Source organism: Hippoglossus hippoglossus, chromosome 6, assembly GCF_009819705.1.
Source record: "Hippoglossus hippoglossus isolate fHipHip1 chromosome 6, fHipHip1.pri, whole genome shotgun sequence".
In the NCBI taxonomy this organism is placed as follows: Eukaryota; Metazoa; Chordata; class Actinopteri; order Pleuronectiformes; family Pleuronectidae; genus Hippoglossus; species Hippoglossus hippoglossus.
In genome coordinates, this window is record NC_047156.1 from 19,692,839 (window position 1) to 19,708,476 (window position 15,638).

Here is a 15,638-nt window from a genome sequence, read left to right on the forward strand (position 1 = left end):
GCCCATGCACACAGAACAATCCAAAACACCCTGAAACCTGTGTGTTGTTAGTCGGTTGGGTTTGGCTCATATGGCCAGAACTGAGCCGAATTACATTTTTGGGTGAACTTTCTACTATAACTATAACTATACAAATACTACACATTTGAGATAAGATACGATAATAGCCCAAGTACAGAATAATTACAGGCAAAAGGAATAGAATAAAAGAAGGGTAGAATAAAATAGAACTATATAGGAACAATAAGACACAAAACGCAATGACGATTACAAAAAGATTGCAGCAGTGCACAAAACCTGAGTCAGTCAGTACATCCACTAGTGATGTAGTGTATAAAGTTGGCTATTTATACTGAAACCATTTTTGAGTAACCGAGGGAACTGCAAACTGTTCCTCTTTACTCTGAACTGTGCACGCCACATCCCAGGCCATATTTACAAGCCGCTCCTGCTGCCTTCTGCCTTTAGTGCAGCGTGTTCTCGTCGTCCCAGGAGAAAGGTCAGAGTACTTTCATATCGACCGGCCTTTCAGAGTATGTCCCCGGGGGAAGCCTGGACCCACGGTGCCACCTGGAGACTTGCTGGGACGCATTTTAGAGCCAGACTGGATTATTAAGAGTGGATAAGTCAATCTAGACTGGGCCAGCACTGGATGTCTCACCCCTGTTTGTTTGATCAAGATATAAATGCCTGGAATCAAACAGAAGGAGAATTTCATCTCATCCCGTACTTGTGTGATAGGTTTGATTTGCTTTGGCTTTCGAGCGAGATTGGCTTTGGAACTGGCAATTCCTGCAATTTGGGTTTAGCTAAAGTAATTATGGGCTTATTTTAGGCCTTTATTTTCTTGTCTCTTCCCTTTGTTGCTATGGTAACCCTCCACATCCACCAAATTGCCCCTTTTGTATGGCAGATGGGTGGTCCTTTTTCTTTTCTTCAACAAGGCCAGCGCGCACAAACACAGAAAGCTTGTTGTTTTGTTGTCTCGGTCTCTTTATCCATTTCTTCCCTCTGTTGCCGTTGTGTGTGTCTGTGTGTGTGTGTGTGTGTGTGTGTGTGTGTGTGTGTGTGTGTTAATCGGAGAACGGAGAGACCAGATGACAGCAAACGGATCCGGCCCGGTCACAGATGGAGACGTGTGAGTCGAGCCTGAGTTGCTGAGACCTCCAAATGTCACGTTTCTCTCGGCACCTCCTGTAGTGTGGGTTTTTTCTAACAATACATTTGTACCCAGAGAGTCCTCCTTCTTCTGATCCCTTTGACAAATGCTTATTATCAAAGTCTCGAACGCAGAACGCTTCACAGAACATAAACGCCCTTATCAGAGAACGCCTGTATCACACCGAGGAAGTGCTACCTCCTTGTCTGCAACATCCTCTTTTTTGAGCTTCCTTCTTTTGGACCCATGTGATTTGCTATCAAAGCCGTGCACGGTTTGAAATGGAGTGCAGTCAGACATTTCTCATTTCTGAAACTCACAGCCGCTTCCATTCAGATTGAGCACAGCTTTTCATATCAGCGTTTTGACAGTTTGTGGATTTGACATCAGTAAAGGATCTCGGTGCAGCTGAAGCCACCTGGTTCTGTGAAGTCAGAGAGCTGAAGGTAAGCTCATTCAAGCTCATTCAGACTTCTTGTCTATGACCGTGTTTGAAAGTTACTGTCGACACCAGGAAAAGGAAGCCACGCTCACATAAAACAGACAGAGAGCGAGAGAGAGGAGAGAAAAAAAGCATTTGTCTTCTCCAGATCCAGGAAACAACAGTTTGACACGCTCCAGGTCACGGCTGCTCTGTCAGCCTGCGTTACTTTGTGTTTTGCGGAGCTCCATCCAGACCATATGATTCAAAATGTTCAGAGGGGACAGGAGGTGCAGCCCCTGCAAATCTTCAGGGATCGACAGTGCTCTGCTTGATCCGTTATTGGTGCTGAGTGAAAACAAAGAGAAAAGGAAGTGAAGAAACTAAACATCCTTGTCATTTAATTTGACTGCACTTCAGTTGGCTTCTCTGCTTCTCCGTGTTTTTTCAGAAACTTAAAACGTCCTCAAGTCACAATAAAAAAAATCCTTTCAAACCACACTGTAGAAACTGTATTACAGCTGGACCAGGCTCAAGACTCGTATCTTAGTGTCTGAAATTGGACGAACAAGACTTTCTGTCAGTGCAATCAGTGCTTCCGCCTCTGGTCAGTGTGTGACTCCTCTGCAGCAGATGAAGGTAGAGAGAAAACTTACAGAGGCCCTGCTGAGCCAGAGAGAGAGACAGAGAGAGAGAGAGAGAGAGAGAGAAACTTTCTGGCTCTTCATCCTGCTGTGTTTAATTTGAAGCACTTCCTCTTCTCTCGGTGTGTTGATGCACAGCTGACTCTTCTGCAGGTTTGTTTTCGGACAGGTACAACTCGTCTTGAGGAGGCCTGATGGAGGCGGACATCTTCAACTATCACAGAGAGGAGCACGCTGTGGACGCTGAGTATTTCCAGGGTGTGTATGCATTTAGTGAGCTGCTAAGTAACCTGTCACAGGCTTCACTTGTTCACCCGTTAAATCAATCTGTGTTTACACCACAGCAAACCATGCTATTATGACGTGGACATTTCAATATTTATATATCAGAACCAGGAGAAGGTGTCAAATATTTAGTCTAGCCTCAGTGTGAATCTGGAATAGACTAAATATTAGACCCACCTCTGAGATAACGCCTCTGTTCATTCAACAGTAAAACAGCATGCAGTGACAACTAACTGCATTACAGAACATTTTAACCTCCATTACCGGAGAAATAAATGTAAATCTGTTATTACTTTTAATTTGGTGTGCCTAATAAACCGGCCACTGAGTGTGTTTTTCTAACCCGCACAGTCACTGGTGTCCAATAGTTTCTCTTCGACATCTGTTAGTGCACATCTGCTCTAAACACGACACTGACATTCTCTATGTTGTGAGTTGTTGTACTTGACTTAGGCAAACAGTTGTGTAATTACACTTCCTGCAGCCAGTGAACAACATCAGCATTCATTTGTGCTTCTGTGCACCTCATGAATTGAAATAGCTTTTGTTTCTAACCACTTCCTGAGGGAAATATCTGCTTCTTCAAATGCTCAGTTCTCCACCGTGTTCAGCAGCAGCAGCAGGCCGCTCGCTGTGTGTGTGAGACACTCGCTGGGTTTATCTGAGCTTTTTGTGAGAAAACAGACGACTGCATCTGGAAACAAGATTGCTGAGTGTTGAAAGTCATGTTAAAAAGTAAAGTTGTTCGCTGTGAAATCAAAACAAAGAGCGGAAAGAGGTTAAAAGCCTGTTGTATTTATTATTTTTACATTGTAAAAATAATAAGGCCTAATATATAAATATATTTAAGTTATTATTTAATTTGATAATTATTCAATCAAATTAATTAATACAAACTTTAAATTTGAGATTTTGAGAATAAAGTTATGAAAATACAATCATGCTCAGCAGTGTCACTCCTTCTGGAATCAACATCTGGAACCAATCTCATTGTTTCTTGACAAACTATGAAACCCATTAAATAACACAATGATATAACCAATGATAGTCTTACAGTCGGCCACTACCACTCACTTCCTCCTCAATAAAAGAGGCAACTTCCTCCAAGTCCATTTGTTACTTTCTTTAGAATAGAGACAATTTCTTACATAATCTTTTCAAAGTCCTAAAACTTACGACATTGTACCGATGAGCCAAAACATTACGTATTTCATTATTTGTGAAACTTAAGTACAGCTCCACATATCTCATTTTAATGAAGGTGTCGTATATTTTAAGCAGCAGTGATGTTGAAGATGATGATGAAGGAATCTCCGCGGACACCGTTCTTGCTTGTATAATAAGGTTTATTACACAGAAGTTACAGGTCAGGACGGGTACCTAGGTATACCCGGAGACGTTCTCGGCCAATGCAGAAGTCTGAGTCGCCGGTGCCGGACAAGCATTCATATAGGGAACTTGTTTACGCCCCAAAACTTGAGATAAAATGACATCATACATAGGGGCATCTAGTTCGAAACATGCTTCCTACTTGAAGATGGGAACCTCTCCACCTAACAGGTCAAAGAGCATTCTCAGGAAGAGATAACTAACAAGTAACATATTGTAATAACACTTAGGGAGTCTGAGAGTCCAGAAACCAGGCGCCGCTAGCTGTAAACACGTCATTATGTTTTACACATGTGTCAAAATGATCCATGTTAACTAAATACACCACAAAGGCGACAGACTTTTTGATATTCACCGCTCTGAAATGACCCATTACAACTTCTTTCTAATAAAATTACAACTTTATTCTCAAAATCTCAGGGTTTCTTTCCCATCAAACGGCCCTGCAAACGTTTTTATACTTGTTTAACTGGTTTTGACACTAAAACATCTAAAATCTTTGATAAGTGTAATGAATTGGTCAAGTCCTGCACATATCATAACTCTGCTATTTGGTTTACATATAGTATAGAAATGAAAGTGAATCAATGTCTGACTGGACAAATGCGATTGAAACATGGTCAGTGTAAATGTAAACTATACCTGTACAGTAACAAAGGAGCTTCATCTTACAGTCACGACCCTGATAAGGTATAAATAACAGTGCAGGTTGTTTATCTTCACACAGGAGAGAAGAGGAAGCTGATTCAGCCAAATTCTCTAAAAGACCCCAAACTTGAGAAGCTGAAGCAGGTAAGAGAGGACTTCCTGTTATCTACAGACAGACCTCCGTCTCTCTGTCTTCCATTCAACATTTACTGTGACACACATCCGACACTTCCTGTACGTCTTTACTGAGCTGGAAAATCCTACAGGGAAAATACATTACAGAGCCTGCATGTGTGTGTGTGTGTGTGTGCAGTGAGGAGCATGAATAATATCTGATGCAGGGCGGGAAAAAAAAGGTGGAAGGATCAATGCAACTTTAATGAGCACAATTATCAGAGGTGATGGGAGACAGATGAGAACAGCAGAGAGCAGCAGACAGAGTCGCCTGGATCAGACTTTAAAACACATTTTGATTGGAAAGGATAGCAGCTCAAGTGTTTGTGTGAGTGCCAATGCATGAGTAAATAACCCAATATAAGCCTGGCAGGTGTAATATGTAGATTTGGGAGGAAAAAACTCATAAAATATCATTATTTGTAATTTTGGGGGGGGGGGAAAGCACAGAGTGGGTGGCGTCATTTTCCATCTACTTCAGCCTCATATCATCTCTGAAAATAGATTAGAAAGGATTTTTTTTAAATGAGGGGTTCATGCTGGTTTTCATCTGCTGCATTGGGGACAGAACATGTATGAGAGGGGATGAGGGTGTTTGATGTATCTGGCTGTGTGATGAATTGTGTCTTGTTAGGCATTAGTTGATTGGATCAATGGGACTTTGAAACCGGAGCACATCGTGGTTCAGAGTCTGCAGGAGGATCTGTACGATGGACTGGTGCTTCATCATCTGCTGAGTTAATGCACATTTGTATGATATCACATTTAACACTAACACACGTTCACTTATTAATGAGACCATTAAAAACAAACAAGTGTTTCTCCTAAACGCTGAGAGCTCAAATATCCACAGCACGTCTGACCTTACAAATAATCATTTCCTGGTTTCTCCAGCCACGTTGGCCGACGTGCATCTGCCTGTGGAGGAGTTAGCGTTGACCGGTGCCGCTCAGATACGCAAGCTGGAACTGATCCTGGAGGAGTTGGACAGGAGACTGGGCCCGCAGGACGGCCGCCAGATCAAATGGAACATCCAACGTGAGTCATACAAATTCACTAGCCTCCGCCAGCAAAGCAACAAGTGAACAAATGTTCGGTCCTGGCAACGCTCTCTCATTACAACAGGACTTGGTGCTAAAGCTCGAGAGTCCTGTGTTAGTTTGGACCATCTGAGGGGGTTTATGGTGAGGATAAAATGTGCAAACGTTTGGCTGTTCTGTTTTAATTGTCTCTCAGTGGATTATTTACTAGTGCTGGGTTATGGGAGCAAAGAAACCATGCATAACCCTAACAATTGTGACTGAGAATTTCAATCCAGTCCAGGGTCTCTGGTTGCTTATTTGATTCTGGATCATGTGACTAAACGCCATCACCTGATAGGACAATAAAGATACCCAGATAATTGATTGATGTTAAATCATGCTATCTGAATTTCAACAATCCAATTCCAACAACTTGGTGCTTCGATTTTATTTTGAGATACAAAAACAGACCAGCTGAATCCGAGCAGCTTCAACACACTATTGATTTTTCCAATTTGTTTCTTTATTTGGGAAATTGCGTCGCTCTAAATGGACAGAAAACAGGGAGATTCAAACCACATGATTTCAGGCAGATTTTGTGAGATGGCAAAAAAAGCTTCCCTCTTCAAATTCTGTGGTATTTAAATTTCATCATATTGATCCGGTAGCACCCATGTTCTACTGGTGCCTTGTAAACCACGGTGAAAACTCCGAGCAGCAGCAACAACAGAGCAGTAGCTGATGTATTCATTTACAGTGACTCGATCAACTCAAGTTGCTTTAATAAACTTCTCTGCCATCCAAAGAGGGACAAAAATAAACATGGTGTTCTGTAAAAGCATCATTGATGAATAATCACAGTCAGCAATAATCATGCTGACAAAAATACTACATAGTGTGAGTTGAGTTCTACACCAAGTGAAATGTGTCACGAATAAAAAGCTGTTCTATGTATCTCTGGAGCTGTGACCGCTCCAAACTCCACCACTAATAATAACAATTGGTATATAGAGGTACTGTAATCATAAAATATAAACATTAAATGCTAAAGCTGTAAATTGCTGTGGCTCAGGAGTTGGAGCGGGTCGTCCACTAACCAGAAGGGCGATGGTTTGAACCTCTCTAGTCTGCTTGCCGAAGGGTCCTTGGGCAACATACTGAACCCTAAATTGCCTCTGACCGCTGTGCCAGCAGTGTGTGATAGAGAAAAAGGGCAGCATATCGTCACGCTGTATGAATGCGTGTGTGAATGGGTGAATGTGACGTCTACTGTAAAGCACTAGGAGTGGTCGATAAAATAGAAAAGTGCTACAGGCAGTTTCTACCATAAATATAAAAAACAAGGTTTGATTTTGGGGATTTCATGAAAATATATAATGATATATCAGTACTTGTGTGTGTGTGTGTGTGTGTGTGTGTGTGTGTGTGTGTGTGTGTGTGTGTGTGTGTGTGTGTGTGTGTGTGTGTGTGTGTGTTTTTTGGCTTCTGTTGTTTGTCTGTCAGTCATCCACAACAAAGACCTTCTGGCTACGATTCATTTGCTGGTTGCCATGGTGAGATGTTTCCAGCCTGAACTGGATTTGCCACCAAATGTGAAGGTTGAAGTCGTGTCGCTGGAAGTGAGTTTCAACACGAGCTGTAGCACTCTTGTCTTTCCTGCACCGTATGGTGAATCAAGTCTTTTATGCACCTTGTGGAGCCTCTTTTTTAGTTAAATTATGGTAAACTTTAATTTCCTTGCAGGTCAACAGCGGTGGAATCAAATCCGACGTACAAACAGAAGTCCTGACAGGTGATCGGCCCAAGTAAGTCGATTTCTGTGCTGTGAGGTTCTGTGGATGAGGAGAAAAACTCACAGTTCAGCTCATATATTTTTGGCTTCTTCAACAGCAACACAGGCTCAGACTCCCTCAGCAATACTGGAAGTGAGTAAGAGTGGTCAGAGGCTGAGTCGATGCTAACATCTTGAATGTCATCCAAACAACATTACAGCCGACAATGACCTAACACAAGTCTCTGCCTGCTGTCTGCTCTCCCAGGGGAAGATCCCATTGAACAACTGCTGGGGCTGGAGGCTCACAAGGTCAACACGGTGAAGAAGGTATAAAACTGAGAGGAGAAGTGCTGAAGTAGTTTAGGTGTTTTAACTCTCATCCCAGCTGACACAAAGAGCAGATGTAGTGGTGGTTAAGACAGGAAACAAATCGGCATCATATCTGTGAGCTTAACTTCGATCTGCAATACAAAGCCTGTGAATGTGGGTTAGAAATATGGACCAAATATGTAGGGAACCAGAATGGATCATTTGTTCGAACCCATGGGGTTGCTGCTCATGATTAGTTTTTACTGTTTTTATGAATTTGTTAAGTTTTTTGAATTAATCCATTTACTCATCTTTAAAATGTCAAAATAGTTAAGACTGTCCAGTACAATCTTCACAGCCCAGAATGACATCTTCAAATTTGTGGTTTAGTCCACTCAGAACTTCAAATGTTTATATTCAGAAACATTCCCAGAACAGGTTGTAAATGGACCAGATGGTTTTCTTAACCTTTCTCAGGGTCCAGGGCTTCATTATAGTCACAGTCCTAAACCCCAAAATAGATTTTTCAAGTTTTTCTCTTTAGTTTGTTATTTTGAGTTTTCTTTGAATGTGAAAGTTCTGTAAGGTTCAAAAGCCACCGGTCCCGTGGTTAAGGCAGCTCCTCTCTTCCTGAATCTCACATGACATAGTGCCCTCCATTTGCATAATGCACACCGAGCAGCTAGTCTGGCACGCCCCATAACGAAGCCAGGTAAAGCAAGGCCGACCTTAGCTGGGTCCTAATTCAGGGGCTGCTTCCTTCAGAGGATGTGGTCTACCCGTCCGGGAAAGGAAAGAGATGTGTTCTCTGAAAACTGCCGCATGTAAACCCAAACCCAAATTCAAATCAAGAATATGTCCGCAATATGTCTCCTTCCAGAAAATGTATTTCAAATTGACCAACATGCCATTTTAAGCCGCTGTTAGCAAAAATAACTCAAGGTGGCAGCGGAAGTCAATTGGTGTCAGTATAAACATCCCAGATATTAGCATCAACGTAGGCTCTTGTTGTTTGATAAGTAACTCGGTCAGTTATGAAAATACTTGAGGGTTCATTTCCAGTTTTTTGGCTCATTTATTAACTGACTAATTGCTTGCACTAAAGTCGCCAGATGCTCAAAATGTCATCAAAATAAGGTCAAGTTGTATTCATGTATTTATTCTATTTTCAGGCCATTTTACACTTTGTCAACCAGACCATGTCGACGATGGGTGTGCAGGTCGCTGAACTGGACAAACAGGTGATAAGAGAAGCAGCAGCTGAAAACAAAGAATAATAAACCACTCCCCCGGAGATGATTTCACCGCCTGTGTTTGTCTGTGCATAGTTTGCCGATGGCGTCATCCTGCTGCTGCTGATTGGACAGTTAGAAGGCTTCTTCATCCCACTCTGTGACTTCAACCTGACCCCCGTCAATCAATCTGAGATGGTACGGACACGTCACAGCAGAGACGTGGTGTAGTTCTACTGGACAGCCACACTCGCGTACACACACACACACACACACAGACACACACACACCATCATCATTCTGCTCACCGATGACACTTGTTTTATATTTGATTTATTTATATATCAAAAACCAATCACGTAAAAGAAAAATTACAAATTTCAGTCAGAATTCACTTATGCTGATATTTTATGAAAGTGTAGACATACACATACTCCATTAATCAAATTCAAAGAAAAGATCATAACACATTTTTCTCATTTATACTTTCAGCTAATTGAATTTCCCTGCGAGCTCTGTGGATAATGAGCTACAGAACTGAAACCAAAATCATGCCCATTACATTAAATGATATGATACAATTAATATTTTACTATCCCCGTAATAAAAGTAGATGCATAATTACTACTGAGTCATGGCTCACTTAAATTCTATCTTTACTGTAGGAAACAGTAGGAGGAGTCAATGAAAAAGTTATGACTCATGTGATGAGCTCGTGACTTATTGTACAGAGACACTGTGACATTTCTTATTAGACTTTTAAATTCCTTAAAAACTAAAAAGCCTCTGGCTATAGACACATTATATATAAGCCTAATCAGCATTAATATTGGATTCTACAAATACATTAAATCTGGCAGTTCTAACACAACACAACCCAAAAATAATAACTCATCTGGTTTATCTTTGAATTAAAACGCAGTCACAAAGAACTCAGGAAATATGTAAAAATCCGAGGTACCTCTCCCTCCTATAGGACTATAGACCTAAAGCTTATATAATCACTAAATAATTTATGATCACACGGTACGAATGACATCATCATAACTTTGTAAAATCACATCATATAGTGTAATACATTAAGATTGGCTTCATTATTCATTTTATTTTTACAATACAAGTAAAATGGTTAGGACTGTTGCCTCAAAGTTACTGGTTCGAGTCCTGGTTTGATGGCTGTCTTTCTGTGGGGAGTTTGTTTGTTTGCATGTGTGGCTGAGACTCAAAGATAATTCAGATATTATTATATCTGTTATTGATATATACAAGTGACATATTGTATCTGAGTTAGTTGGGTGATCCTCATATTTGTTAAATGATTTAATCAAAATGTGATTTTCTGTTGGACCCGTTTGTCTCTGCTCTTCAGCTGCACAATGTGACCTTGGCCCTGGACCTCCTGAATGATACAGGCCTGACACTGACTAGTGTTAAACCACAAGGTGAGAAAGATCACTGTTTGCTCATTGTTCACACAACACACACACACACACACAGACACTTTCAGATCTAACTTGAATTAAAATGCCAGGCACAGAGGATGAGAAACCAAAAACAGACGGCCTGTGAGTAAAATGATTGTAACAGAAAAAACAGCGGCGCCTCGAGACGACAGCGTCAAACTAATTCAGATGAGATCCTCTATCAGGAGCATCTGTCAGAGTGATGGGGAAATGCCAGAGTCTGTTTGTGTGGCAGGTGAGGAGGGGGATCGCTCTGGTAGTTTGACTCAATCTCAGCTGCTCGGCGGAGTGTGGGTCTGACAGTGTTTCCGAGGGAAAGGTGAAATTGCTTGCGGAATATAAATGAGTGCGTTGGGTGTCTCCATGAGTATCACTGCGGATGATTGGCTGAGTCCGAGGTCATCATCTTTCATTTAGAAGAGCAGTGAGAGAGATGGTCCCAAGGGGACGATGTTTCTGTGGTGCCTGCCGATACACACGGATTTAATCTCAACATACACTATCTACTGAATGTATCTGTGTGTGCGCGCGTGCGTGTGTGTGTGTGTGTGTGTGTGTCCGCAGGAAGATATGTTTTCTGTATTCATGAGCACTTGAGTTATCAGGCAGATCCCAGAAATAGACTGATTGTATCTGTGCAGTGAAATGTTCACATTTGAGAATAAGAGTGTTTTGCAATTCTGCTTGAAGAATGAAGAACGCCTCAGCTGCTCACACACCTGAACAACCTGCCCGACAAACTCAGACCCGCAAAATCTAAAAACACATTTTTAACAACAGCCTTTTGAATAAAAATATATATTTATTTTGTCCTTTGTAAAGAACTTTGTGTTCTCTGTTATTTTGCTCTGCTTCTTTCAGCATACATAAACAAACTTCTTTATATTATTATTCAATTATTAATTAGTTGGGTTTTTGTCAATCGACTTATCATTTCCGATCTTGTGAATTTTTATAAAACGTGATCAACTAACCTTCTTTAACTTAACTTGGCCTTTATCAGACAGTGGAGGACGATGAGACAAGTGAAGGGAAGAGCAGTACGATGCATCTGTCAACATTATGTTTTCTCCTTACTAGACATTCAGTATTGATTTTTATTCAACATTCAGTTTACAACTCAGCATATAGGATATGTCTTTGCATGGTTGATCTGCAACGAGAACTTTCTATTTTGTTGTGGGTAAAAACACAAAAGTATGTGGACAGCTCTGTTTCCTTGTCTGTGTGTTTTTCATGGTTTGGCTTAGACACCTTATTTTCAGTGAAGGGAAATCTTCACACCACAATCTGAAAGTGATATTTTCATTATTAGTAATAGTGTCCCTCAAACAGTTTGGGTAAAGCCCTGTTCCTGTTCTACCTCAAGTCCTATTTGAAAAATTATATTTAATTCACTTGTATTTGTGTAGCAGCATATCACAGCCAACACCGTCTCAAGATACTTCACATTCTGTGGCTCAGGAGGTAGAGAGGGTTGTGCACTAACCAGAGGGTTGGCAGTGCGATCCCGGCCTCCTCCATGCCGCGTGCCGAAGTATCCTTGAGCAAGACACTTAACTCCAAATTGCCCCTGACGGCTGTACCGGCAGTGTGTGAGTGATGTGTGATGGAGAAAGTGCTGCACATAGATGCACTGTATGAATGTGTGTGAATGGGTGAATTGTAAAATTGTACTAGTTTTATTAATATTTATTTGCTGCAGATCAACAACATGTTTGTTTGCCTCTTCCACTAACACCTACAATTCCATGGCATTCAATTTCGCTTCATGGCGGAAACCAGTAACGCAAGCAAAACACTCATTTAAATACTACTGCCTCTACCATGTTTGCACCTGTTATCATTTACACAAAATATGTTTACTAGATCACCCGCAAAACGCCCACCAACCAAACGGGCAATCTGTTATAATGCACACACAATTTAGCACTCTTCATTTGGGATCTCAGTAGATCAGGCCCTTAGTGAGGAGTAACTTCTCAGAACCTCGAGCTTGGAGACATCATGTGAACTGGTTTCAATCCAGTGTAGAAACAATACACCTGAGCACATCAACTGAACTCAACACCATGAATGAACACAAACAGCCAACACCAACAGCACTGATGCTCCAGTGGCTGAATGTGAGCATGTCCCAGCAGTCAGTTTAAAAAAAACATGAAGAGCAGAGGCTGCAGAAGGCTGCTTGAACAGCATACACTGTAAAAAGTGTAAATGCCATAAATATAAAGTAAGTTGCTTTCATAATAAGACCATATTTAATCCATAAATTAATACAACAGGATTACAGCCTTATTCAATTGTTCTATGGTCTTGAATGGTAAATTACATTGATTTCTATGTAAAAAAATTAATACACACCCCATTGCTGAATGAATGTATTTGTATTTTACTGTAATTTGACGATAAGTATTTGGCAACCTCTGCTACTACACATTTCAGAATCTTTTTTACTTTTTTATTTTATTTTTTACAATAGATGAATAACAGTGCTTCATGGTTTAAAATGAGCTGTACAAAGCCACATATTGGTGCAATGTTTGGTGTCGATAGAGACTATCAGTTCAGGAAGAGAAGAGTAAAAGAGAGGGACTATCTCAGTGAGTTACCCACTTGTCTAAGTGTGTGAATCAATCAATAGTAAATGGATCGCCTTCACTTCCCTGCAGATCCATTATTGACAAAATGTCAATGCTGTGTATTCTCCCTCAGCGTCTGTCTCCCTTTCACGATCACCGAGACGTCCCCACAACGTCAGCTACCGGCCGTACACTGTAGCCTGTAATTGTAATATAAATCCCGGACATGATAACTGTTAACGTAAGGACGGGCACAATTAATGTCAGCCAGGAGCAAATGACGAATTTAATTGCTTTTTAGTGTCTTTTTAATTACCAACATAATTGGTGTGATGGAATAAGGAATCCCAGCACGCAGGGTCTAAAACTGGAGCGTGCTGCGTGCAATAATTAGGTTAAAGCGTCATGGAGTCAATCTTCATGTCACACTCATTCCCTCTGTGCATCTCACAATGGAGAGTAATTTTGTTGGGGTCTCATCTCACCAAGGACATATTGATTAAATTTCCATCTAATGTTGTTTTCTGTCCCCCTGATCTATGACCTGCGAGGACGGATTGTGAAAATAGTTTTTCCAGCTAATGTTATAAGCCAGTGGTGCCTAATGCATCCTTGTATTCTCACTGCCTCAGTGGCCTTGTGGAAGCTGATGCTGCTTTATGAATATGCACTGAATGTTTTTCTTGTGTGTGGCAGATATTGTCTCTCAGGATGTCACAGCCACCTTGAAGGTCCTGTACGCCCTGTTCAAGAAGTACAAAGAGAAATGAGAGACGCTCGGAGGGGAGCTCAGGAGCTGGAAGTGCAAAGAGCTGAAGACAGGTGGAGTGTTTGACCAGCTTGTGGTTTCATCTGTCGCAAATACTGTGAATGTTCTTATTCAAAGGGTGACATTAAATTTTGTTTATCGTCTCACCCAAGTTTGTGATGGTAATCCAAGTAGAGGGCCATCATTTATGGTCACAACATACTGGAGCAAAGTTAATAAAAAAATCGAAGTTAATAGACATATGTTTTTACTCACAGTCACTCTGAGGGACTTTGAAATGACGTGAATATTTAACAAAAAAATCTAAGAGTTCAACACAGAGAAAGCCAAAGGTACAAATAACAGGTCACATTTACATAGACTGTATATAAAGATGAACAATATTATAGCTCCCAAAAGAGAAGCCAAAGCTTCTTGGTAAGTCCGCTGCAGTGGTCATGTGACAACACGCAGACACCATCGTCGGCTCACATCATAAACTCTCCAGGTGAAAAGCCAAAGCTTGGTTGAGCGGCATTAGGGTTTTTATATGATTTGATTAACTGCAAAATTGTGCTCAAATTTGCACCATTTTAGCCGAAAATCCGGCTCAGGAGGGCTCTGCATTATTGGCAGTTGTTGTGGCCCTGTTGTTTGGAACCAGCTGGTTCAGGGTCCCTGTTTCCAAAATGTACGATTTTATTTTGGCTCATTTTACATACATGGTGTATTCATTAATTGATGTCTTTTCGCTGTGCCACCACAAGAAATGTATGACCTCGTGGGTTTCTTCAATGTTGTTGACAGCTTAAGGACAATAAAGTGTTCACGCAAACCCAATTTTATTTTTTAAAAACATATTTTTCTTCACTTTCTGAAGGACCACATGTGTTGTGGTTATTTCCTGGTTATTTGCTGGGGTCTTTTTGCTGGAGACTTCTCAATGAGCGATGTTCTTTCTCTGCTTCTGCTACTTTCATGTGTTGGTGCTGCCCACAGTCTGTGACCTCCTCTAGTCTGAATGCTATTGTCAGTTATAATAAAAAGTGTACGAAGAGTGCAGCACACGGAGGGAGGTACTCAGAATGAAAGACAGAAAAAATTGCTGTGGTTCCATCAAACCGTATTATACAAATTATGTGTTGAATTTAAAAAAAATGGACCAGATAACGTAATTACCTTGTTTGGTAAGGAAGTGTAGTTAAAAAGAAAGTTACTTCCATTGTGTTAAATAATGATACAAAAATACAAGTGCTTCTCTGGACATTGTGTGTGTGTGTGTGTCAAGTGTCATCGGTGAGCAGAATGATGATGGTGTGTGTGTGTGTGTGTGTGTGTGTGTGTGTGTGTGTGTGTGTGTGTGTGTGTGTGTGTGTGTGTGTGTGTGTGTGTGTGCGTATTAGCAAACTGTAGAGTTCATTCTTTGTTTTTGTCTGAAGGTTAATGTATGAAATTTGGGCAACAGCAATAAAGAGCAGCAGCAAACACTTCAACGCTTCTTATTCCCTCCAGGTTTCTTACGGACGTGACATTCTCACATTAATTCATATTTCATTACCCCTGACATTTCAAAAAGTTTCTATCCATGGATCACAATATAGCTCTCTCATTTGTTTGTGCAGACAGACAGACAGACAGACAGACAGACAGACAGACAGACTGATAGACAGACAGACTGATAGATAGTGAGACAACTGAGCCTTTTAACTGAATCAGTAATCGTTTGTTATTAAGTATATTTCAGACATAACTGACAGCATCATCCTTTATCTGTCTTATTAGAGTTAA

At 40.9% G+C, this 15,638-nt stretch overlaps 1 protein-coding gene across 3 annotated transcripts; it reads left to right on the forward strand.

Moving 5' to 3' along the window:
- The first annotated feature begins 1,355 nt into the window (after positions 1 to 1,355).
- On the forward strand, positions 1,356 to 14,816 carry parvg (parvin, gamma). 3 transcript variants are annotated; one of them, XM_034588485.1, is made up of 14 exons: positions 1,356 to 1,450; positions 1,482 to 1,605; positions 2,363 to 2,482; positions 4,626 to 4,690; positions 5,355 to 5,457; positions 5,615 to 5,758; positions 7,246 to 7,361; positions 7,486 to 7,547; positions 7,633 to 7,667; positions 7,782 to 7,843; positions 8,998 to 9,066; positions 9,154 to 9,255; positions 10,427 to 10,499; positions 13,799 to 14,816. In XM_034588485.1, exons 3-14 carry the CDS (start codon positions 2,419 to 2,421, stop codon positions 13,870 to 13,872), a joined length of 969 nt encoding a protein of 322 aa, XP_034444376.1. In that variant the 5' UTR covers positions 1,356 to 1,450; positions 1,482 to 1,605; positions 2,363 to 2,418; the 3' UTR covers positions 13,873 to 14,816. The 3 variants fall into 3 exon arrangements, with proteins under 3 accessions (XP_034444376.1, XP_034444375.1, XP_034444377.1); XM_034588484.1 differs by having other exon boundaries at positions 2,378 to 2,482; XM_034588486.1 differs by having other exon boundaries at positions 2,394 to 2,482.
- The last annotated feature ends 822 nt before the right edge of the window (positions 14,817 to 15,638 follow it).

Excerpts from the sequence above, each read along its gene's own strand:
- parvg (XM_034588485.1), top strand. The coding sequence starts at position 2,419 with ATGGAGGCGGACATCTTCAACTATCACAGAGAGGAGCACGCTGTGGAC. Across the intron at positions 4,691-5,354 it reads AACTTGAGAAGCTGAAGCAG|GCATTAGTTGATTGGATCAA; the intron begins GTAAGAGAGGAC and ends GTGTCTTGTTAG. Across the intron at positions 7,668-7,781 it reads CTCCCTCAGCAATACTGGAA|GGGAAGATCCCATTGAACAA; the intron begins GTGAGTAAGAGT and ends CTGCTCTCCCAG.